Raw genomic sequence first — 25,161 nt, 5'->3', positions numbered from 1 at the left:
AAATATAGACTTTTTTTTTTTATCCTGAATGTATAGAATTTTATTTTATTTGTCCCCAAAGGTACTAATTTTAGAATGTATTTCTTCAATATGTAATGCTTACCAAGAGTGATTATTTGAAGGAAAAAGCTGCAGTTGTGACAACAGTCCTCTGCTGCAGTGACTTGATTTTACTTGCTTTCCACAGTCCTAATTGCCTCCCACCCGACAAATCACAGAAATGCTTTTATTCAAGATTCTGATTCTTATAGATCCTAACCTATGAGAAAACCTATCTCCAATGTCTCCACTGGTGTTTGGGAAATTCCACCATGGAAAAGTGGGCTGGTCAGAGTACAGGGCACAATGACTTCACGTGCTGGTGACCTGCTTCTCCCAGCACCCCAGCTGCTGAGAGCTGCATGCTCATTTTCACCTGCTGGCATCTTGTGTTCTGTGAGCCAGAGCCCTTGATTCTTCAGGAAGCCCTGGCATCTGTAGGTGACAGCTTGGTGCAGCCCCACAGGTGTGCAATGATGTTATCTGCTGTAATATGGGCACTGAATTATTGCTACTGGCTACATGGTTATTTAATTCAGGCCATTTTTGGTTGTACAGCATGTGCAGCTTTCCATGTATCTGAAGAAAAAAAAACAGATAATAAGATAAGGACAAACTATCTTAGACCTGTCACTTCTTCAAACACTGCCCTTCAGGTATTTCCATTCTCTCTGTTTCTGTGATTCTGCAATTGAATCACCCAGCCTATTTTTCCTGACAGATTGCTCCTGCAAAGCAAAGGCCAGTGCACTGTCAGCTTCAGTTTGGAAAGTTCAAATTTACACTTACTGTCCAGGGGGAATATTGTCTGGCCTGATTCTGGCATATTCCATGAAACTTAAGTTATCTCTCTAGCTAGCTCATCTAGTTCCTCCTACATGGAATGTCCTTCTCCACAGGTTTTCCTTACCATGGTAATATCTTCTAAATATTGTAAACTGTCAGACTATCTATTCTACAGCTTAATTTTGTTTAATGAAAGTGGATTTTAACCTTTCCTTAGATTTTAGAGGATTTAGTTTCTGAATACATTTGCAGTAGTCACAGTGTTCTTATTTCCAACATACATTGAGCTTCAGTATCTCTTTCATCTGTGTATTAATACTAGAGAGGAAAAATTTTTTCCCAGTGTGTATATTTATTGAGGACAGGTAAAGCTGAAACAGCTGCCACTACCAGGCTTTCCTCAGCCCTCTGCTCTGTCCTGAGCCTGCTGTGCCAGGCTTTGCCAAGCTGCAGTTGTTTTCCCTGGAGCTGGGCCCATGGCTGGGCAGCTCTGCTGCTTCTCTGACTGAACAGCTGCTTGCCTTTGGTACACCAATGGACAAATAGAATTTTTTGGTTTGTTCTGTTTACTTTGGCAGCCTTAGTTTATAAAATTCAAGCACCCAAGAGCTTGTCTAACTGCATGGTTGCATTGTTTCCTAATGGATAGATAGCATGTTACCCTAAAAACTTTGCTTCGCTTGCATCCTAAGACTCACCAGATAGACTAAACACTAAACAGAAAAAAATGTAAAATTCCTGAAGTGTTCATCTCTTTAATGTTGCTAGTACAGGGGGTTTGGTCTTTCTGTTTTAAAAAGAGTACAGGATTGAGCAGCAATGATCAGATTTGGGAAGTGGCTTCTCAAGAAAAATCAGGGTTAAACAGCTCCTATGGGTAACACCATGCTGGGGAAACACTCAAGGCATGAGTGCATCAGAAACAAAGTGCACCAGAGAAGTTTTAGAATTTATTGTGAAATTATATTTTTCTGTAATGCTGCTTGTCTAGATTCTTCTCAATACTTCTTTAAAAGCATTTGGAATTTATTGCAAATCTCTTGTGTACATGGTTAAAGTCATAAACTTCATTAATTGGATGTTTTCTTTGTCATAGAAGACACATGAATTAGTCTAGTTACATTTTCTGAGGATTTTTAGCAGCCTTAATGCATATTTGGCTAGAGAATACCTGTTTTTAAAAAGGTATTTAGCTGGAAATAGATTTGTGACACAGGATGACACTGGCCAAACTGTCCTCTGCTACTGATACAAATATCAATATTAATCTTTGCAGCAAATTGAGCTAAATCTGGAAAAGAACCAATGAACTACATAGACACTGTACTATATTCCCAGTAAGGAAACATCTCTGATGAGTCCCTTTCAAGATTTTTTTTTTACACAAATGAACTGAGGAATAGTTATGATAAAACTAAAAACTTCTGTTGATGCTGTGTTAAACTCTGATTTTCTTTAGCAGACCTCTTAAAATGATGCATTTGATGTGATAGATAACTGTGTATATAGGAAAGTTTATACAGGAATTTTTCATTTTGCTCTACCAAGGTCTTTTAGAAGTACTCCTTCACTTGCTCAAAAACAGACAGTGATGGAATAGATTGTACAGCCTGTGCAGTTGAAGGTTGTTCTGAAAATAAGCTTTGATTTTACATGTCAAAGCTTCATTTTCAGAGTGATTTTTCCTTTGTTTTTCCTTTTTTTTTAACTGATCCTTCTTTCTAAGACTCTGACTCAGATTCAAGGATTCCTTAAAAACTGTCTAAAACAAAAATTACAGATGAGTAGAGAAAGCAATTCCAAATCATTCGAGGAACCTGAAGCCTGCAGGTGGACACCAATGGCAAAATGGTCTGTTGGAGATGTTCTTGAATGAATCTGACACTCTAACATGATAAGACAAAATATGAGTAGACCAGTTTCTTAATATATTTCTGTGAGTTCTTTTGTTCTGTATGTTTATCTTCTGCTTGAACCATGATAGTGACTGTAGGTAAAGATACTCTTGTTTAAAATACAAGTGAGAATTTCAGAGTATAGAACAGAGAGCTCTTGTGGCCATAAGAGACAGGTGAACTCTTGCAACTTCATGCAGCTGCAAGAAATTAAATTAATGGAAATTAAAGCAGTTTATGCCTTATGCTGTCTACAGAATATAACAAGGTGTTTATATTTTCAAATGCCTCCTCCAGTTCAGCATTTTCTAGGATCACTTGAAATCCTAAAGTGTCCTGTTTGCAATAATTTGAAACACCTGGCTATGCAGAATAAAAAAACAAAAGTCTATAACATCTTCACTCTGCCTAGTTATATTCTAAAATATAGTCAGCTGAAGCAAAGACTAGTTTGGAAGTCAGTAATTAGTGATGTAGCCCAGAGTTCCAGTCCTGTTCAGTATCTTCATTAATGGCCTGTATGATGGTGGAGCTGTTTGCATTTGTAGAAACATGCAGCTTTGTGGAATCTATTTTATTATTTAAATTGCTAGTTCTTAATGACTTCTTAAGAGCAAAAGTTAGTGTAGGACTTGGGAAAAATAACACATGAATTTTTCTCATCAGTTCTGGTTACTAGTTGTGGGGGTTTTTGGTCAGGATTTGTCTAGGTTTAGAGCAAGAGTTTGAGGATGTGGTCTCACAGACTCCTGGAAACCATTCTGCTATTAAGCCAGGTTTGCAAAAGGTGATTCCAAGTTACCTTGGCCTCTGCCAATTCACTGGACTGCTGAGCTTGTACAGAATTTCTTAAAAAACACAGAAACAAAACTGCTTTATATTTGTATAGTAAAATGCAAAACTGAATGAAAAGCTAGAGCCTTCCCTGAGGAGTGTTTTAAAACTTCTGCTGAGGATACAGGAGACACTTTGGTGCTTATAAGTGGCTGCTCAAATCCTTAAGGGGATGATATCACTAAGAATAACTCAGAGAAACACCCTCACAAAGAAAGGAATTTCTCAACAGGAGGAAGGGAGGGGAAGAGAAAGAAAGAAAGAAAGAAAGAAAGAAAGAAAGAAAGAAAGAAAGAAAGAAAGAAAGAAAGAAAGAAAGAAAGAAAGAAAGAAAGAAAGAGAAAGAAAGAAAAAGAAAGAAAAAAAAAGAAAAGAAAAAAAAAAAAAAAAGAAAGAAAGAAAGAAAGAAAGAAAGAAAGAAAGAAAGAAAGAAAGAAAGAAAGAAAGAAAGAAAGAAAGAAAGAAAGAAAGAAAGAAAGAAAGAAAAAGAAAGAAAGAAAGAAAGAAAGAAAGAAAAAGAAAGAAAGAAAGAAAGAAAGAAAGAAAGAAAGAAAGAAAGAAAGAAAGAAAGAAAGAAAGAAAGAAAGAAAGAAAGAAAGGAAAGAAAGAAAGGCCAAGAATATTTCAGTGCTCATTCAGATAGTCACTAATTTCTGCAGGTGTTTGATGTCTGCCTGCACTTCCTGCAAACTGCTACCAGACATGCCAATTAAGAACTGCTTAAGGCAGTGATTTGAAAGAGGACAGTCCTTTTTCAGCTAGTCTTAGTTCTTTCCTTTTCTAGCAATGGAACTTTTCTGTTCTCACAGTAACATAATGCATAATATAATAATGCAGCAAATCTCTTTCTGCTGAAGCAATTTCCAAGTCTTTTATTAAGACACAAGCTTCAACACAAGCTGTGAGTTGCCAATCAGGGTCATGAAGGTCAACTCACCCAAGGGTTAGTTGATGTAGTCAACGGAAGATGCTGTGCAGGCAGCAGGCACAGCCTTGGTGGTGCTGATAAAAGTACAGAAATAGTGCCAGGACCCTCTGGGTTGTTGCATATTCATAGTTCAGTAGGATCCATGGGAAGAGGTCTGCTCTGTTATACCAACCCTGCTGGGTGAATGTGGTGCATGTTGGTGTATTTCTGAAGGAGACATTTAGTGAGGTACTTTGTTTATATCTATTGTGGATCAGCTGAGATTATGTATTTATTGGAGTTTATAAATCAACTTTTTATTGGTTCCCCGAGACAGACACAATGGTATTTATTCATCACTCTTCTGTACAGAACTCATTAAGTAATGCATGGGAAAACAGCTGTGTGTCTTCATATTTGCAAATGAGTTTCAGTCCATTAAAATTGTGCTGCGAGGCTTCAATTCCCAAAGTTTTAACAACATATGGTTGATGGGCCATATGTAATATTGAAATGTTGCAGTTTTGCATTTGGGAAGGAGAACATCTTACAGGAGAGGAGTTGTCTGAAAGTGGAAGTGTGATTATGGAAACAAGAGCACTATGGAGATAGATATATAATTTAGATTCAACAATGAACAAAAGACTTAATGGTAGAGCATCTAATGTTGGAATGAAAGATTATCATCAGTGAGAATTTCTGATCATAGACAGTGAAACACTGCTCACCTGACTCGAGAAGATTTCTATTTAGCTGTTCTCTGCTTACTTAAGCCAGTTGGAAAAGCAGTAGACAAGCTTTTCTGGGAAGATATCCTTCAACAGATGTGAAAGAAATAAAGGCATCAAACACCATGGAGGCTGATAGCAGTTGCTTATAATTTTCTTCTTATCCACTGAAACATAGCTAACACATGTAACTAAACTTTGAGCATTTGTTTATACTAATATTTAAAATATGATTTTATGCTACTTTATCAGACTTAAAAGGTGAGTTTGTCACTGTAGCTGACCCAATAACAAATATGTCTGTCTGTAAAACTCATCTTACCCTGTCTAAGTTGGACTCTGCTTCAGGTGTTTAGGAGTAAGTAAACATTTCAAATTTGCCTGTTTCCTTAGTGCTTGACTATATGATAATATTTAAAAATCTGTTATTAAGCAATAAATCTAAAACAATTTGACCTGTGACTTCCTTCCAAGTGTGTTTCACGCACTGGGGAGACAACCACCACTTAAACATTTTCAAAGGTTCCTAACCTTCAAGATTAACATTTCAGTTTTACTTTCTATTATATATTGTAAAACCACCCATTATTGCAAATTCATGCCTTAATATGTAAATTTGTCCTTTACAAATTAGACATTAATGCCATGATAAGTTGGTCAAGCACTGTATGATAGCATGCAGTCATCATGTTGAGTAGGAGGATGTGTTTCTACTCTTGAGTGTCTTTGCTTTTGAAACTGCTAGCAAAAGGAAAAAAATGGGAGGTATATTCTTAATTAGGATGTTGAGGGTTTTTTAATACTTGAAGTAAATGTCAAATTAAAATGAATTGAGTTTTCTTTTTAGACCCAACCCAGATTTGTTGTCATTAAAGAATTGTCAAGATTAAATATTCAACCATTTCAGTTTTGTTTAAAACAGAAAATGTGCTTTAGGTACTTTTATGTTTATTTTTCTCTTAGCCTTGATTTACCTTAGCCTAACTTTCATAACTTCACTTTGGCAAAATATAATCACATAAAAAAAGATTTGCAACTAATGCAATTTCTAGATGCCACGGAGCACTTTTCTTCATGTCCCACTGGAGGCCCAAAAGGATGCAGGTTTTGGAGTTCTGTGCTGCATCTGCCAGTCCCAGGGACATCTGAGGTACCCGAGGGCACCAGAATGATAGCATGTTCTCATGTTTGAAAAACTGAGTCTTATCCTCCTCAATTATTTTAATTTACTATTTTTATATTTTGTTATTTATGGATGCTAACCTGAGTCTAAATGCATCACTGAAAGGAAGTTATGTCAGAAAGTCTGCCTAGCTCCAGCATAACTCTCATATTTCTTCCTAAAGAAAAGCTCAATTATATATGCTGGCTGCTGATAATAATCCTTTGTGAAAGCTTCCCATTTCACATTGCTTTTCTCTGAAATTTTTACATCTATCAGAGATGAATAAGAAATGAAGACATATTATATGGCATATAAGTGTGGAGTAAAAAGTTAATTGTTACTCCAATAAAAATTGGACAAAAAACCATCTAGGGGGCTTGTAGCAGATACTTTAATTCTCCCCCTCATGATCTAACATGCCATTTAGTGAAGAGAAAATCATGGGACTCAGACACCAAACACTTTTAAAGCCGTTTTAAGTTCTCATCCAAAGGCCACTTACTCAGTAACAAAAATCTCCTGCTGATTTCTGTGAATTTTGTATCAGACTTGTACAGCCTTAAGCCTGGTGACTCTCTGTATTGTGATTACTACCTGGGAAGATACTGAAACTTGAGTAATCTTCTTGTCAGAATTATAGCTGTAGTAGTGACCTGTAAAAATACACACTTGTTTGCAGAACAGAGGTGAAATACACATATTATCTGAGTTGTCCCTGTTTTAAACAGGAAGGTAAGCAATTTGTAAATCTGCTATTGAAATACAAATTTTGACAAATTGGTTTACAGAAATGGTCATGCAAAGAGAAAATTGTGTCCAGCAGAGATATAACTGTGAGATTAGCATTCTCTGCAGCCAGAGGAGGGTGTAGAGCAGTGTTTGCAGAGGTACAAAGAAGGTAAGAGGAAGGCAGCAGTTCTGCACCTTGCCTGAGTAGCTGCTCTGAAGCCTGAGGTGTAGAAGTTCTCTTTTCTCAGATTCCTCATGATCATCACCACTGTGCCATACCATTGACTAAGGGAAGAAAAGACAGTCCTAATTCTAAGAAATCAGTTCCATCCCAGTGCTTTTTCAGTCCTTGGCCCCAGGCCAGCATGGTTGTCCTTTACTTTAAAGAGTGTTTTATGTGGTATGGTAGCAGTTTAACAGAGAAATGCTGAATTTGTGCAGTATTCTGGGCTTTGCATGCCTAAGTAAGTTTACCCAGTCTGTTCTGAGTAAGGATACGTTTGTTTTTTTTTTTGAGGGGCAAATGGAATATTTCTGATATGCATTTTTTGTGCCAGATCTCTACAAGGAAGGACAAAATTCAATTGCTTGAATATAAGCACATAGTATCATTTGATGCCCTAAGGTATCTCAGATGCCCCTGTGGGACTGGCAGATGTGACACAGAATATCACAGAGACCTGCCTTCTTCTGGAGCTGCAGCAGGAGGCTGAGGCAAGATGCTTCAAGGCATCTAAAAATGAGAATAGAGAAATTTCTGTCTGTGAGTGTGTGATTATATTTTTGCCAAACTAAAATTCTAAAGGTGTTCCTGCTTCTTATAGAACATGAAAAAGAAGAGACCACCAAATCACTATTTCCTGGATATTTTCAATATTTTGCATTGGATTCCAGAGGCTTTTGTCTCTTTGTTCCCCACATATAAAATGGGTAAAATATGTCATTTACACAAGAAAGTTATACAAAAAAGGTAATTTCTATTTATAAGTTGTGCAGCACTGCAGTAAACTTATCACAACCCCATCCCCAAGATATATCATAACCCCATTCCCAGAATAATTACTTAAGTGGTGACTAATTAATAGTGACTGGTAAACAGACTTGCTCACTGAGAGATCACAGTTCATCCTGTGCACTGAATGCCAAAAGGAGGGAAAGAGTGTTTCTTTTGATTCCATCTCCTGTTTCAAGCAGCAGAGGTAGCCAAGCCCTTGGCAGCCTGGTGCTTACACAGGGATGCAGAGCAGGGCTGGGCAGTGCCCTGTGCTGCCCCATGCCCAGCCTGAGCCTGGCACAGGGTGTTTGGGGAATGGGCTTCTCCTGTGGCTCTAGAATGGACAGCAGACAGGAGGTGGGAGGCTTGCCCAGGAGCAGTGGGCTCAGGATGCTCAGTGGGACATGGGGATCTCACAGCACAGAAACCCAAACTCTGGGCAGAGGGCAAACAAGGAGCCTGACTGTGCAGTAGTGGCTGGTACTCATTTGGGAATGGGGAGTGGGATCTAGGTCCAGATTACACTTTTAAAATAAATACATAAATAAATAGAATCTATTTATTAAACTGAAAGAGGAGAAGTTTAGCATAGACATTAGAAATAAATCCTTTACTATGACAGTGGTGAGACACTGGACCAGACTTCCAAAGAAACTGTGGATGGTCCAGCCCTGAAGGGTTGGATGGGTACTGAGGAACCTGGAATAATGGGAGGTGTCCCTGCCCATGGCAGGGTGCTGAGATGAGATGATCTTAGAGGTCCCCTCCAAGTCATTCTGTGCCTTTCAGTTTCTGTAAAATTATTTAGAGAGAAACAGAGAGAGTGAAGCCTGTCACAGTTGCATATTTCCTTACTCAGTCTTTTTGATCCAATTATCAATCTCATAATGGGATATTTAATTTACACTAAATGTTTCAAAAATGGGTGCCCATCTCCAGGGCACTACAGCACTGCTTCCCACCTCTGTTGCATGACCCTATTAACAATTCTGTTCTCCCTTTAAAATTTGAGAGTGTCTTCACATTTTATTAAACTCTTCCTAATTGCTGAGAACATTATATATAACTGGTGCTTCAATATATTATTGAGTTCGATAGGAATAGTTCAGCTGGCCTGTTGACATTTCCTTACACCAATTTCTTTTCCACATTTTGATGGAATAAATTCTATTTTAGGTGATGAGTTCCTGACATGGCAACGATTTCTTTTCTATATTTCAGTACACTATAATCTTGTCTCATTTGCAGCTGATAAATCCATGCCACACTTTATCTCCCTCCCTTCCTCCCAATCTTCTGTCTCTGCAGCTTTGCACTTTATTACATCAACCTCTGAATGAGTCTGTGGTTGTCAAACTTGCTCTACTGTTTAACTGTCTTTTGTAAATACATCAAAGCCAGGTTTTTCATGCTCCAGCCTAAGCAAATATCCATAATATGACAGTTTAAAATGAAAATTTTACCATCCTGACATGTTATTTGTAGCAATTCTGTGCAGGTGATGGAATCATGTCCCCTGTAATTAAAACATTTAATGCTCTTGTAAGTTTTTCCTGGAATAAAATGGGATGTAGTTGTTTTCATTTCTCCCAGCAGTGCCTGTGTGCTTCTCCTTACTGCTGATAATTGAGGCAAAGTGTTTTAAGTGTCCACTAAGCCAGCTACACTGTCTTTTAACTTTAGCTTATTACTGCTTCTGAGCACTGTCCCACTACATGTCCTGCTCTATTCCATCTTAAAAAGTATATGAAACCTTTCTTTTCCCTGTTTCTCTTAGTTCTCTTTATAGGGTCTCATTCAGCCTGATTTCCAGAAATTTTAATGAATCCTTTAAATTTATATTAGTCCTACTATTTATTTTCTGTAGCAGGCAGAAAGAGCCAAGATTGAATAATGTAAATTAAGAGAAAAGGAAGTAGAACTCACACTCCATAACATTGAATAGACATGAAATCTTTTGAAATGGATGGAGAAGTTTCCATTGGCTTCAGTGACTTCCTGAACAGTTTATGCTAAAATGGCAAGTGGGAGCATAATTATGAGTATTTATGAGTTTACCTTAAGGTTTTAGAAGTTAGCATAATAAAAAGTAAAATAGAAATGTTTAATAGAGGAAATAAAGGAAACTTGGTGTCTTATGTGGCAAAAATAAAGGACTTTTCAGTATAGTAACAGGGTTTTCTATTTATTATGAAGGGTATGTTCAGAGTCTTGTTCATAACTTTTTCAGAGTAACACTTTCAAGAACAGCTATTTGAGATAAGTGTGACCAACTTATAAACCATACATTCTAGGAGACTTTGAAAGGAGTGTAAACTTATTCTATGGAAGTCTCCATAGGTAGGCAGAATTCTGATAATAAGAGTATATAAAGAATAACTTTTAAGCAGCATCCTTGACATTGTGGAAAAAGCCTACAGAAAATATGACATGCTGATCAAGAGTAAGATTTTTATCTGGAAGTATTGTCAAAAATTCTAACACTCTATAACTTTTTTTTATATGGTGCAGAGCAAAGAGGTTTATATTACAGGAAATTATTCCAGGCAGATATGGAATGAAGGTGATAAGTTATACTGCCTGTTTTCCTTAGTTATTCTTTACAAACCGGTACCCACTTTGATTATGTGATTATTGACTGGTTTTAAAGTCTTAACCATAGTTTTCTAGATTTTAAAATAAAATCCAAACTTATTTGTCTACAAACAGTACTAATAACTTTAGATTTACCTACATTGCATAAAATTTTTCACTCAAGTGGAGAAATTTTTAAAAACACCTTTCTCACCTAAATGGGCAAGTGAAGAGTTAGATTAGGAGACACTCCACCCATTATTTCTGGGAGTTATTTGGTTATCTTGAGCCTCATTTCATATTGAGGTATGGGTTACATCCCATATCATGCAGAACATGCCTTTTAGGCCTTGCTGAAGTGAAAGAATGCAAAATAAAATCTGTCAATGGAAAGTAATTTGGGGGCTTGTCCCCTGAGCAAGGTGATCTGAGAGGGAAGTGTTCAAACCTTCTACTAAACTTAGGAGGAACACGGCACTCTGGTGGTGGACACAATACTCAGAATGATGAAAAATTGAAGTGTTTCCTATCAAAGCTGTTTTTCTTGCAAGGCTCACTATGGGAGGGTGTTACTGACTCATGTCTGCATTTGTCTGCAGGAATCTCGGTGGCCTTTCCTGTTTGGAGCAATCATTGTCCCATCATTGATACAAGCCGTGGTTCTGCCTTTTCTTCCCGAAAGTCCTCGGTACCTCCTGCTCGAAAAGCAAAACAGGAGCAAGGCAGAAAAAGGTATGATATGTTACTCTCTTGCAATAAAAGGTGTTTATTGTAGGGATTCAGGATGGAGATACCTGATTCTGATACCACACTAAAAACAGAGTATTCTCATAGGTGAGATTCTCTTGGCAATATTTTTTCTCCCCTTTTTTGTTTGTATCTGTATGTGTAAATATGGCTGTAGCTTTGAAGTTTTTATAAATTAAATTCTCCAGCAAGGTAACTTATATAACATTACACATAGTGATACAGAACTAACCTAATCAGCTGCTGCTGTGTGCCAGCCACTCTGTGCAGGGTTTATTTGGAAGTGAAAGATGATTTCAGTCATTATGACTTTCCCTTATCTACATTCTTTGCACTTTGACTAATAAAAACATTGATTCTATTGCTGCCTTTTTTTTCCCAGTAGTCAGTGTGTATGACTCTATGTTCTGTAACTCAATAACCTTTGTAGATCTAATAAAAACCCCCTACATCTGTTCAACTGAAAAATTCCAGTGCTTCCATATTGCTTCAGCTTCCCAGACACCGAATATTTTGTCCTTACTTTACGTTCTAGATATAAAACAATTCACTTGTGTGATCATAGTTGCTGTATTCTCCACCCCAGTAAATTTACTATGATCCCAATATGACTGAGAGAATGCTAAAAATTTGGTTTAGCTTATTATAAAGACATATTAGAAACAGGAGTGTACACAAAAGGAGTCTGATTATAATAACAGAATGCTAAACATAATTGTTTTACAAGTTTTTCTTAAAAACTTTGAATTCAACCTTTAACACTATCAGTCATGAACTAGTTACTTGTAAAATTACTTGTAAAGGTATTAACACCTGAAATACAAATTTATTAATATTTTAGCACAAAATTAATGCAATTCTATCCAGTTCCTTCTATTTTGACTCTAAAAATTGGTGTTTTTTAGTTCTGAAGAGCCCTCTGACAAAGAAATAGCACACTTATGAAGAGACTCCCATGTTGTCTCATTGTCTCAATTTGGTGTTGAATGAAGAATTCAAAAACATTGGAGCCTCAGACACTTAGAGATTGAGTTTAAAAAAAACCAACAACAAGCACAAAAGCAACAAGGCTTTGGGAAGAGTTCTTTAGTTTCATAGAATCAGCAGAGTTTTGGGGAGGTGAGAAGAGCTTTTCCAAGGACCACAGGGGAAGGGCTGCCCTGCCAGCTGTGCTCAGAGCCCCCAGCAGGGGTCCAGGACCCAGCTCAGGTTGGCTCTTGGGTGGAAACTTCTGCAGCACCATGGCTGGGCAGGGAGGAAATGCTTTTGGGTGCCAAGTTTAAACTGGCTCATTTCTGCCTGATAAAACTGCAGATATATTTCCAGAGCTGTGGCTGGCAGAGTGTGCATCTGCAATGCTCTTGCATAATGTTACACTTGCTATGAGGAACTATTGAAAATCCTGCTTCAATACCTGGAGACCTCAACACTGACAGTGAAACTGGACCTCTCATTGGTAGAGTTTAAAAATTATCAAACATGACAGTAAAATAAGACCACCTGGCTTCAAATTCACACTATTTACTGTTGCTGGTAATGTGCTTACTGCACTCTGAGACATTTTCAGCATACATGTTCTGAAAATAATTCAAAATCTAATCCAGAGGCATTGGAGGTAGGTTTTGGAGTAGAGGGCATCAAGAGAGCAGTTGCCTGGGGAAATGAGCTTAGCCACTGGCTGATTACAAGAGGATGGTTTTCATGAGCCACTCTAAGGACTATAAATTCAGATACTCTGAGAAAAAAAGAGACAACTGATATAAAAAGCTTTTCAAAGTAACTGTATACAAATATATGGTTTTTGATTTTATTAATTCTAGAAGAAAAGATCCAATTCTGGGATATGTTGTAGTACACAGTGTAACTGGTTTTGAGTGTAGTCTACAGTGGAATTCAAAAAAGAGGAGAGTGAATCAACAATCAAGACAAATTATCTGGATACTCGCATTATCAGCAGAAATGGGGGAGGAAAAATCTAAGTATTAAGGAGACTGGGGAGTTGTGATTTATTAAAATTCCCTCCTGCTTGTAAGTCTTATAATGACCAAGCAGAATTCTTCATTTTAATGATGACTACAGTAATGCTTCTAAATTATTTGCCTCTTAGCTTAAATCTGCATATTAATATTGGAAATTTGCAACTCTTTCTACTGACTAAATCCCTTTTCTTTCCTGTACTGGAACTAGGCTATTCATGCAAATATATATTTCACTCTGGATTATACCTTCTCAGACAGATATAAAACTATTATTTACAAAAGGTCTGCTGGATTTAAAGCAGATGACTGTTAGTTTTTATAAAATACTCTAAAGTATGCATGTATGACAAAGCTCCTAAAATGGAGCTGACTACATTAATCTTCCTAATTGTTTTAGAGCAATAATATCCAGTGAGATAATGTAGGTCATTGAGTTTCCACAAAGTTTTGCCCCTGCTTTCATCCCTTCCTTTTCTTCTCTGTCTCAGGAGATAACCAGTCTATAACTAGCACTGTAAATCTCTTTTGTGGCAATTGTCTTTAAGGGGCAAATGAGAGACTGGGAGAAGGGGAAGGAGCAAAACGTGCTGTGTAAACAATGAAAAATGAAGGAATGAGGGTAGAGGGCTAGAGAGGCATCATGTGCTAGCCTGAACCACACCAGTATGACAGAAGCTGTTCTTTGGGGCAGAGATGCCTGGGCTGAGTGAGGTCTCCTGAGCCACAGCAGGGTTTTACCAGTGCCCTGCTCTCCCTCCAGCAGTGCAGGCAGAGCACACTGCGCTGAGTGCTCGGACACACGGACGTGTGTCCAACGTGCTGCTGTCTGCTGCCAAAAACTGCACTGACACATGGGCCTGGCTGCCTTCCTGGGGGCCAGCAACCTGTATCCTACCCCTGAGACCCAAAGGAACTGAGCTGTCTCTCATATTCCTGATCCATGTGTTTTGGGAGAGAACCATCCACTGGAACAACAGCACACTCTGTAAATCTGCTTTGCTCAAGAAACTAAGTCTGGTAATGAAACAGGGGCAGAATCATCCCAGCTCTTCTCCCAGGTCCCAAAACTAATATTCTTCTCATTTGATAAGAACAAAAGGGAGGAAATTGCCTAGCATTTAACTGGTGTGATCCTTCTTCTTAATCAAGACTAGACAGAAGAGGACATGTAGGTATTCAAGTGTTTGAAGAGAAGGACTTTGGAAGGAGATCGTGGAAATGAAGAGTGACAGGGATAGAAATAGGAAGAAAAAGAAAAACTTGCTGCTATAATTACATCAGTTTACCATCCAAGTCCTAGGACAGTAAGACAGGGATTTCACATTAGCTGCCTATTAGTTGCATGCCAAGTGTCCCCCTGATCTGTGAGTATCACAGTGATATAAACTAAATAAAACCAGTAGTAGCAATAAAATGGAACATTTTTTACAACTAACACCAGTGGTGATAAACACTTGCAGTTGGAGAGCTGAAGTGTCATGTTTGAAGTGCATTGTTACAAGGAGGAACCTTGCATTTTCTATGCAGCTACAGTAGCAGGTCATGTAAATCAATAATGGAATTCAGCTTGTATCCCAGCTTGCCAGAGAACAAGAATATTGTTATGTCTTAAGGGTCAAACAACTTGGATAAAATGTCACAGCAACATCTGTTGGTGGCATACAAAACCTGTTTATCTAGTACGTGCAGTCATACACTGAAAGCCCCACAGTTATGAAAGAAGCATTGCAATAAGTATAATGAGAAGTATAGATTTAAATTTTTAAAAAGATGGATTAGGTTTGATACCTTTTCATGTGACAAAAGAGCAAGGCCATTCCTGATTTGAGAAAAGCAGCTAGCCAAGTTTTTACAAAAAAAACACCCCTTCAGGGGGCCCACATGGACTGGAGAGGTGTTAAACCCAAAGTTACAGCAGGAACAAGTTACTGCAAATCCAGTGATTAAAATAATTGTTATGACTGACAACAAGCATGTATATGATTTGTTTTGCTTCTCTGTGGATTTTGTATGTCTGAAGGAATTATAAACTATTCTTTCTGGAAAGAAAGAGATAGCCATGACTACTACACTTGCTGGCTTGTGGAAAAAGCTTCATCTCAGATGCTTGTCTGCCAAAAGCTGGAGTGATTGTGCTGTGTCTGATTTGTTTTTAAACTTCTCTTAAATCTCCTGTCTTTTAGAAAGGATATTATGTCATTTAATACAACTCTGTTTACCAATTCTTGTATTATTTTAGGGTACATATATTTGTTTTGCTTTACCTGTACATCTTGGCTAGTTTCAGGTGAACCTGAACAGGCCCATTGATGTGTGTAAAACCACACATACAATCAGGTAAAGATGTAACCCTTAACTGGACAATAACTCAAAAAAGATCTGTGTGCTCTTTACTTAGAAGAAGAGGGAGATGACATGAAGGAAAAGCCTAAAGTCATCTGCTGACAGTTATATTACCTGAGATTTTTTCTTAAATTTTGCTATGCTGCATTCTGGTAGATAATCAATCTTTTCTAGATTTAAATAGCATTATTATACTTATATTTGTTCTAGGAAGATACACCTTAATTATTCTTCTGGATATTCAGTGCTCTAATAAAATTAGTTTATATGAAAATAACTGTTAGTTAATTTTGTAAATTATTTCTGTGTTGACATGGAGTTATTACAGGGAAATTTCCACTGTCTTCAACAGTGGCCAAAGAATATGCTGTTTAAGCAGAACTTAGACAAAGATGTGTGAGACAGTGAGACACCGGATTTATATAAAAATTCCTCAGGGAATTGAATGTGTCCATGGGAAACAGATGACAATAATAATCCTGCAGCTTGTTTTAAATTTAACCAATTTTGTCATTTTCTGCCCCCTCTTGACTGGTGCTGGCTTTATGCTGTGAAACAGTCAATAGAATTTTGATCTTTTAAAATTTCTTCTCAAAGTCCACATGCTAATTCTGTTGATAGCAACTACTTTCTTTGCACAGTTCTGGAAGTCCTGTAGTGGAAAAAGAATTAGTAATTCCACATGTAGCTGAGATGTTGTGTCCATCTTCAGGTAATTAAAAGGCCTGATAGGTTTTAGAGGAGGTACCAAATGACTTTTTTTTCAGATCTTTGAACCAGTTTCAGATGCTTCACCCTCACTTAGGTGAGATGAATAGAAACTGGTGGTGTAAATGGAAGAGTTTCTTGACTTTTTTCCCCTTGACTGGAACCATCCAGTTCTTTTCCTATTTATGAAGGCAGTACACCAGCTTTTGAAGGCTGAGCTTCTATAACCTTCTGATCCAAGGGAATTAAATAGGAATCTGGAAAGTTTTAAAAGTTTCTAGAACTGCAGCTCCTTAGAGTTTTAAGTGTCACATGAAAATAAGGCTTCCCTATAGAGAGAAGCAGCCAGTCACAGAGGGAAATGAGTCATTGCAGCAGGGAGAGGAACAACTGCTGTGCTTCCCAGTGCCAGTAATGCCAGGATTTAGAATGTGAAACTAATAAACTGAACATCATACATTGAAAGACTTTTGAGTTTCCCTATGTCTCTGCTAGTGCAGAATTTATTTCCACATTATTTAGATATAAAATTGTGATTCTTATAGTACTGAAAAGCTGGTAATGGAAGAAAATTATAGATGTTGAGTAGCAGGAAAATGTTTTTCCAAGAATGTTGGGTGATGTCTATTCAAAACTGTGCATGTATAGCCTAGGAATTTCTTAGCATTTCTTGACTTGTTGATAATTTTAAGTATTCATCAAAGTTGCCCAGTGGCATTTACATCTCTTTACTTAATTCCATGAAAGAAAGAAAATAAATCGGGTGTCTATGTTTTTCCTGCCTTTTACTTGACAATTTTGGTAATTGCAGTTTTTTAGTTCCTGCAATTTAGGTCCTGGTCCCTCTAGAAATGCAGCAATCTCCCTTGTGCAGAAAAGGCAGATTACTATCTTTTTACTTGACTGCACCTAGATTTTTGATTTGTGGGCCCTAAAGTAATGCTGAGGATTCTAAGGACAGGAAAATTAAAGAAAACTGTTCACTGACCTAATTTACACTGATAAACCATATGCTTAAAAATCTGAGAGAATCCTTCCATGGAAGGATATGGTGATATATGTTGTTTCTCTCCATCTTTGCCTGAATTTTTCTCCATCACCATTCTAGTAGTACTGAAGAAAGTGTAATTTCAGCATGAGACACTAATTTGAACATACTGTAGGCACACATTGTTCTAATTTGACATTTCTTATCACTGTCTTTAAATACATCACACTCATTAAAATGAGTGTTTAGTATGTTATTTATTAAAAATGGGCTACAACAAAAGAAAAAATCAAACAGTTTAAAGTTTTCATTCTGAGGTCTCAATTTGTTAATTCATTTCTGATTGTACAGCCTGTGTGAAAAGATAAATCTCAATCTCATGTTTTTACTGAGAGATTTAAAAATCCTGACCTCTCCTCTCACAAGAGAGGAACTGGTTATCAGAATATATGAATGTTATGAATTGACTCAACACCCAGAGGTGGTTCATCCCTTTAAAAAATTATCCTGCTTGTTAAGCAGAATCGTGTGGGGCCCATTAAAATGCATTAGAAGTGCTAAGTGCCTCAGAAAAACTTTGCCTAGAGCTCAAGTTAGATCCCTGCTCTGCCAGACCAGAAGCCAGGCAGAATGTGCAGCCTTGTGCATTCACCAAAGTGTCAGAGAGAGATGCTCTAGGGGGGTCACCAGTTCATTTGTGTGACCTGTCCCTCACAACAATGAAATGCCACTAATTGGCCTTTTCCCCTACTGGGTAAAGATAAAATTTTGTAACTTCACAATCTATATAGACTCTGGATGTATTAACCATAATTACTATCTCTAGTTTTCTTGACCATCAAAGTGCTTTTTATGATCCAAAGCTGTGTAAAAATACTGAAATATCTCGTCATTTGTTTATAGGCAGTGTTACGCAAAGCTGTGGATAAGAAAAATTGATTTGGCTCTTAGGTGAACTGAATTAACTTATTCATTTAATAAAAATAACAATTTTATGTGACCTGCTGTGCAAAGGATTCTTTTTAGTGTTAGCATCCTGCTGAGTCACAAAGCCTTGTTGCAGGGGTGTGTGCAATGTCATTGTTTCTCTGCAGTCACTCTGAGATGATGAGCATTTTAAACATCTCTTAAAATGCCAACCCCTGGGGTATGTTCATTAGATTGAGACTAAAGTATCACCTGCATAGACAGTATCTGCCAAACCAGGCTGGTGGAGACACATCATGTCCAGTTGGAGGTATCTCAAAGGATGTGTGAAGTGGCAAGCCTGTATTATTCAGAGTGCAAGGATATTTCAGTAAACTACAGTGTCCAATACTAAATGGTGTCTTGTTTACATTGGTCATGTAAATTTGCTCCCATGGCTCCAGCACTGACAAATACAAAGTCTTTAACTGATCTGGGTAATTATTTCTAATATTAATCACCTTGACAAAGTGAATTCTTGCCTTGCCTATACACTAGTGAAAAAAGGAGGCAATATGAAGAGTGGTAGCTATTCCTTTCCAATATCTGCCTTTTCTTGGTTTACCAGGCTTACATGCATTTTTACATCTCACTACTTCTCTATCCAATCTATCTCCAGCAGTGAAGTCAGCTATACTGTTAGGCTGCAAAAGTAGCCAAGTCAAATAATATTCTGAGATGCTTTGGTAATAAATATTTTCAAGTCACAAGGGGTTTTCACTCTTCACTGAACCTGAGGCTGTATTATATATGAAATAATATAAGAGATCATGTAGGGAGACGAACAATTTATGGTTTTGTTTCAGTTTCTGAGCCCAACAGCAGAAATGAACCAAATCACATCCAGAGCAGAATGATACTGTTGGCAGAAGGATAATTAAGTCGCAGCCCATGTACGCCTTGTGTTTGTGTCAAACATTTCCATCTGAAAGAAGCAAGACTGTTGTAAATGCACACAGTGCCAAGTGCCTGGCCTGAAGCACATCTCCTCTCTTTGCAGCATTTCAGAGGTTCCTCGGGAAAGCTGACGTGTCTCAGGAGGTAGAGGAGGTTTTGGCAGAGTCTCGGGTGCAGAGGAACACCAAGCTGGTGTCGGTGGTGGAGCTGCTGAGGACGCGCGCAGTGCGGTGGCAGATCCTGACCGTGGTCGTCACCATGGGCTGCTACCAGCTCTGCGGGCTGAATGCTGTGAGTGTCCCTCCCCAGATGGCACCTCCTGGGGCTCCTGTCCCTCCTAGCAAGGTTTGGGTTACTGCAACGTGGGTGTGCGGGTGAGAGACACAGACACGGCGCTCTGTGATCCGTCTGACAAAAAGCACTTTATTGCTCTCAACTTCACGTAAATGCACTTCTTAATGTTCCTCAGCATCACTTGTGACTGGTTCAAAGTTCAGGCTGCCCAGACCTCTGGCCAAGAGTTTGTGCAGCCCAGGCAGGAACCCATTGGGTCAAACCCCTGTCTGGTTCCCAATCTTATCCTATCCCTCCCCTGGAGCAATGTCTATCCCACCAGGCTGCTTTTCCCATACAGGGCTGAATCAGTTGCCCAGTATAAGCCAGCTTGTACTGTAACAATACCAGTTACCAGCCTCTGTGAGTTCCCTTTTTTGGCTGTTTCTTATTAGTAGAGATTCTGTGAGAGCAGCATGTGGGAAGATCCATAGAGATCTGTATTGTTTGGGGGGCTTTTAAAACAAAAAGGGTTCAAGAAAGCCATGTTCTGTTAACTTAAAAGGAATACATGAAAAGGTAGAAGAGATCAGCAAAGAAAGAGCATGCAGCTTTCACTTCTGATACTCATGTTCTCTGTTTCTGGATATGTCCCATGCTTATTCAAGGCTATTTCAGTAGACATTTCAGCTTGGATTCATTCAGTTCAGTACTTACAGAAGTCAGCAAAACTTCCTAAAAGTGATTTAAAAAGGTCACATATTTGATTTTTTTGTTGCTTCAATATTCCTGTTTTGGAAAGGGAAACAAAAGAGGGAAAAGACATAAAACAGCAAATCCTGTTGACCATTAACCTGTCTGAGGCTAATGGATATCAGAAGTTTCCTTCACCATCTATCTCAGCCTATATGAGGACACAGGACAGTTTAGGTTGGAAGATCCCTCCACCTGGTCCAAGCCCTTACTTAGAGCAGGAATGACTTCAGGTTTGTCTCAGGCTGTTGAGGGACTTGTGCAGTTGAGTTTTAAACATATTCAAGGGTGAAGAGTCCATAACCCTCCTGGGCAACTCTGCCAGGTGTTTACACCACTTAACACTGTGAAAAGTGTTTTCTTTATATCCAGTCAGAACTATCGTTGCTGCAGCTTGTGCTATTTGGCTGAGATGTTTTATGCTGCAAAAAACAAATATTCTCATGAAGCACCTCAAAGGAAAAGGGGTTTTGTTATAGCTCAAAAGCATTGCCTTGCTTATATATGTATATATATATGAAAAGCAATATTCTCACTGCTGCAAGGAACTCTCACTGAGCTCTGCAGCACACTCCATCTAGATTTTCCCCGCAGGGCTAATAAATCTATGTACTTTTGTATTTATGGACACTAACTCATCTCAGGTATGTCTATAACTTTAAGACTCCAAATCAAAGTAATTTGTCCTAGACCACTTAAAAGATTAATGTAATTGGAACTCTGGTATCTAAAAGCTTTTTGCAAAATACTAGGAGGGAATTAGAGGGGGTTTTGATCCTGTGGGGTAAAGTATAATAATGCTTGTATAGATGGTGTTCTCTTCTAATGGTAGGATTTCAGTGTTAATGGCAAGTTATTTTATTCTTCACTGTGGATACATTTTTGAGGAAAAAAAACCCCAGAATTATCTTGTCATCCAGTCTTTTTAAGGTTTATCAACACGTAAGGGGGAAAAAAAGACACTTTTAGTAATAAACAAACTGTTCAAATACTGGAGCACATTGCCCGAAAAAAAAAGTCACAGCTAAATTTTCAGGGGAAATGGAAGAGTTTTGTGACTTTTAGGATACTTAATAGTTGATAGAAATTGTCCACTATTCTGTGCACAAAAAAAAGCCACACTCTTGTGGCTTAAGTAAAGCTGTGGTAGGATAGTCAGACATGTCCAGTCCAAAATAGATGCTGGAGTTATTTAAAAGTGCCATTGAATGGCAACTTTCTGAAAATATGCCTCAGAAAAACTGTCTTTTTCAGGAAACAAGTGTGTTGAGTTGGTTATTTCAAGCCTTCCTTTTTAATTATTTTGTTTCTCCTCTTATGCTATGTCACCAAACATGAAAAAAATAAATTACACAAAAAGTGATCTGAAATGGATCATTTAAACAGTTGTTAGCACCAGTAAAACCAGGAAAATTTAAAAAGAGGTCAAGAGAAATTAGCTGGACCTCTTGATTAAGAGACCAGACTTTGGAAACTGCTCTTGCTTGGCTTTCCTGGCTGATGTTGCTCAAGTCACCTGAAGCTCCAAGATGAGAACACAGGTCCAGGTGTGACAGATACTGGGGAACCTGGGTCTTGGTTTGCCTGAGAGCATCTGGACCAACCTGGCTGTGAGCCAGCACCAGCCAGGTTTTGCTGGCAGGGAAGGCTCCTTCTAACTCATTTACTTTGTCTGTGGTGCCCTGTTAGTCAGCCTGGTCTTTTCCACAACTCCCATCTGGACAGGGCATATGGGAAAGTTGGGATTCCTTCAGGCAAGACTCTCAGGTGGTTCTCCAGGGACATTGCCAACTGGCAGATTTCTGTAATCATCCTCCTGGAACCTGAGAATACTTGCTTCTTTTTAAGGATTTTACTTCAAATAAAAACGTGTTTTGCTTAAAAGAGTACATTTGTTTATTACCACATGGAACAGAAATCGTGGTGACACTTCAATCATGTTAATGTTTTTAATTATAACAAAATACCAGACAGCCTGACATAAATTGACATAAATAAATGATTTATTAGTCTCTTTTACTCTGTTAACATTTATCTGATACATATAAACCATAATACAGTTATTTATCCCCCACATTTTATCTCAGCTCTAAAGAAGTCACAAAACTACAGTGAAGTTTTCCCTGGTGAAGGTTACACTTGTTCATGTCAAGGAATACACTGTACAGGTCATTCCTATAGTGGGCTTCCTAGGCTTCTGTAAGGTCTGCTGTTAAGGCTGTATTTTGGGTGCAAAGAAATTATTCTGGGATGGATCTGTGGGACAGTGCATGTTTTCAATATGCAAAAGATGTGCCATGATGTGTTCTTCACAGTGGTGTGGAGAGCATCAGGCAGTGTAGGAAGGGGTGAGTATGCACTGAGCCACAACCTGTGCCTCTGCTATTGCCCATTTAATTGTTGAGCCTTCTGCACCATTTTCAACATCACTTTCATTAAAAAATGTTTAGTCTAACCATTAGCTAATTTTCCTAACAGATTAAATCATTAGCTAAGAAAAAGCTCTTTAGAAAAATTACTTCAGTGAAATTAGAAGAGTGGTCATTAGCCTAGTGAGTATGCCCAGCAAATTTGCCTGTTCTTTCTCTCCTTAATGGTACACAGGCTGAAAAGCATTTTTTTCTTTTTTTTGTCTTGAAAATTGTAGGCTTTGTTAATTTTTATTGCAAATTTTTTTTTGTACTGCTACAGAGAGTAATAAGTCTGTGAATCTCATCCTGGTTTTGTTCTGCCAGTTTTTTAGTCTTGCTATCAGTGGTCAGTTGTCCTCTTCTGTGAAACCACTTGCAAAACATCTTCCATTCTTGTTGCATTCTAGCAAATTTCATTCACTAGTTAATTGCTTTAAGTGGCTCTTTGGCCTCTTTGTTCTCTTTTAAATTGTTCATACCTGCAATAGCTCTGCCATTTTAGAGGATCTAGCTGCTATACACAACTGATATCAAGGATGAAATTCCTAAATTACATGTTTTCTAACTTTGCTGCACTAAATCAATCTTGTAACTTGTAGTATGAGGAAGAAAAATATTTTTGTAACAGTTTTTATGCTACTTTGTTCTGCTTATATACCATCTAAGTATATGGGAAGTGAATACATTGTCAGAGAACTGAGTCCCCCCAAAATTGTGAGTGGGCATAAACATCTCAGAGAGAACTGGAAACTGATCCTAGTTTTTGTCTATGCTCTGTGTCAGCAGGGCAGTGCATCATTAACTCCAGCATGTGCTACACAAAGGCAGATTACTTCATGTACAGAAGTTTATTGCTATCAATTCTTGTCACTGCATCTGTTCTGCTGAAAGCTGTGTGCCAGCATTGGGCAGAAGTCTTCAGTCAGTTTCTCTTTATCTGTAAGGTGATAAGGTGATTTTTTACTCCTTGGTGTGCTATTTTACTTGGGGTTTATGTAATATGATTTGGATTTTCTTCTTTGCCCTGGAACAAGCAACTTTGCTGAAAGGCTAGTTGGAAATTTAGAATTACTTTTTTTAAAATTTATTTTGTTGGAGGTTTTTTTTGTTTTGTTTTGTTTTTTTTTACCAAACTGCTGAGTTAGTTTCTTGACAAACAGCTGTAGCAAGTGCAGAATATGCTGGCAGGTAACAGGGTTTTCCTCGTGCAATCATAGCACTTCCATCCATCAGACAAGCCTTGTATTTAGAAGTGTTTGCCCTTCAAGGGCTTGTACCAATTGAGATCACATGGGAAAAAATATCACTGCTAATTCAAGGTTTAGGGCCATCTTTATCTAGAGCTTTGAGTTTTGTTATCACAGATAAATTACCTGTGGTTTAGAACTTTATTTTCTTTCGATAATCAGTCATTTCAACCATTTATCATTTCATTCTACCAAATCAATTATCTTTTTGTCTCCTCTTCTTGCATGCTTTTGGTAGCCAAAAATCTCTGTTCTTTCTTGTCACCTTGAGTCAAACATAAATATATGATGATTACATAGTTGATGTGAATGGGACTCTGATGTTTACCAGACTTGCTATTTAAGATTGTTGCCACTATATATTCTCTGCCTCGATATTGTCACTGCTGGATATTGTTTTATTGACCAAACATAACTGACTTCCTCTAAGTCACACAACCTGCATTTCTGCCCATTTGTGACAGCTACTTAGAGGCTATGATTAATTTCATCCTAAAAGCAGCATTTTACTTTTCCCCAAGCAATTCTAATTTTAAAAGTATCTTTTCTTTCTGTGAACGATAAAGAGAGACTGGGGGGATGGTTTGGCTGCAGATGTCCACACTCCAGTAAGGTTAAAGTAGAAATAAAACCTCACACCTTCTGTCCAAAAATGAGCAGCTCCTTCAGTGCCTACAACATCTCTTTCTTTTCTCTCCTCTGTTGTAACTTGCTATTGAAGTATTCCATAAAGCTACATCAACCTGCTTGGTAATCCACACAAAACTTATTTGTATCCTGTTGTTCAAGCTTAAAGTGAGTTTCTTTGATTTACTCCTAAAGTGGATTAAGCTAAATTGAGTTGAAGCTGTTTGTGATTCTGTCTGGGTGTTCAAGTGTAACTACAACAGCGTTGTGCCTACTCCACCTGGAATTTGCACTTTTCCTACATCTGTTGTCCTGTTTGGCCCTGGGTGATTTGGGAATGCTGAGAGTTTTAACAAGTCTCACCTTGAGCAGATTAGATGGTTGAACTGAATACTGATATATTGCAGTGATTAATAACCCATGTTATTCTCTCTGATACAGATCTGGTACTACACAAACAACATCTTTAGTGAATCTGGGATTGATCGTGAGACAATCCCTTATGTTACACTGAGTACTGGTGCTGTTGAGACTCTGGCTGCTGTTTTTTCTGTAAGTATGGCTATAAAAG

The 25,161-nt window shown here is 38.0% G+C and overlaps 1 protein-coding gene across 1 annotated transcript in view; it reads left to right on the top strand.

Moving 5' to 3' along the window:
* The window catches only part of SLC2A9 (solute carrier family 2 member 9), a 79,013-nt gene that overhangs the window by 16,568 nt on the left and 37,284 nt on the right, over positions 1-25,161 (top strand). Inside the window, exons 6-8 of the mRNA XM_079305337.1 lie at positions 11,251-11,383; positions 19,383-19,570; positions 25,032-25,142. Coding sequence (XP_079161463.1) covers positions 11,251-11,383; positions 19,383-19,570; positions 25,032-25,142 — 432 coding nt within the window. The remainder of the gene's footprint in view (positions 1-11,250; positions 11,384-19,382; positions 19,571-25,031; positions 25,143-25,161) is intronic.

This window comes from Erithacus rubecula (assembly GCF_903797595.1).
Source record: "Erithacus rubecula genome assembly, chromosome: 5".
Classification (NCBI taxonomy): Eukaryota; Metazoa; Chordata; class Aves; order Passeriformes; family Muscicapidae; genus Erithacus; species Erithacus rubecula.
The sequence above is the reverse complement of the archived record's forward strand: the minus strand, read 5'-3'. Positions and strand labels throughout refer to the sequence as shown.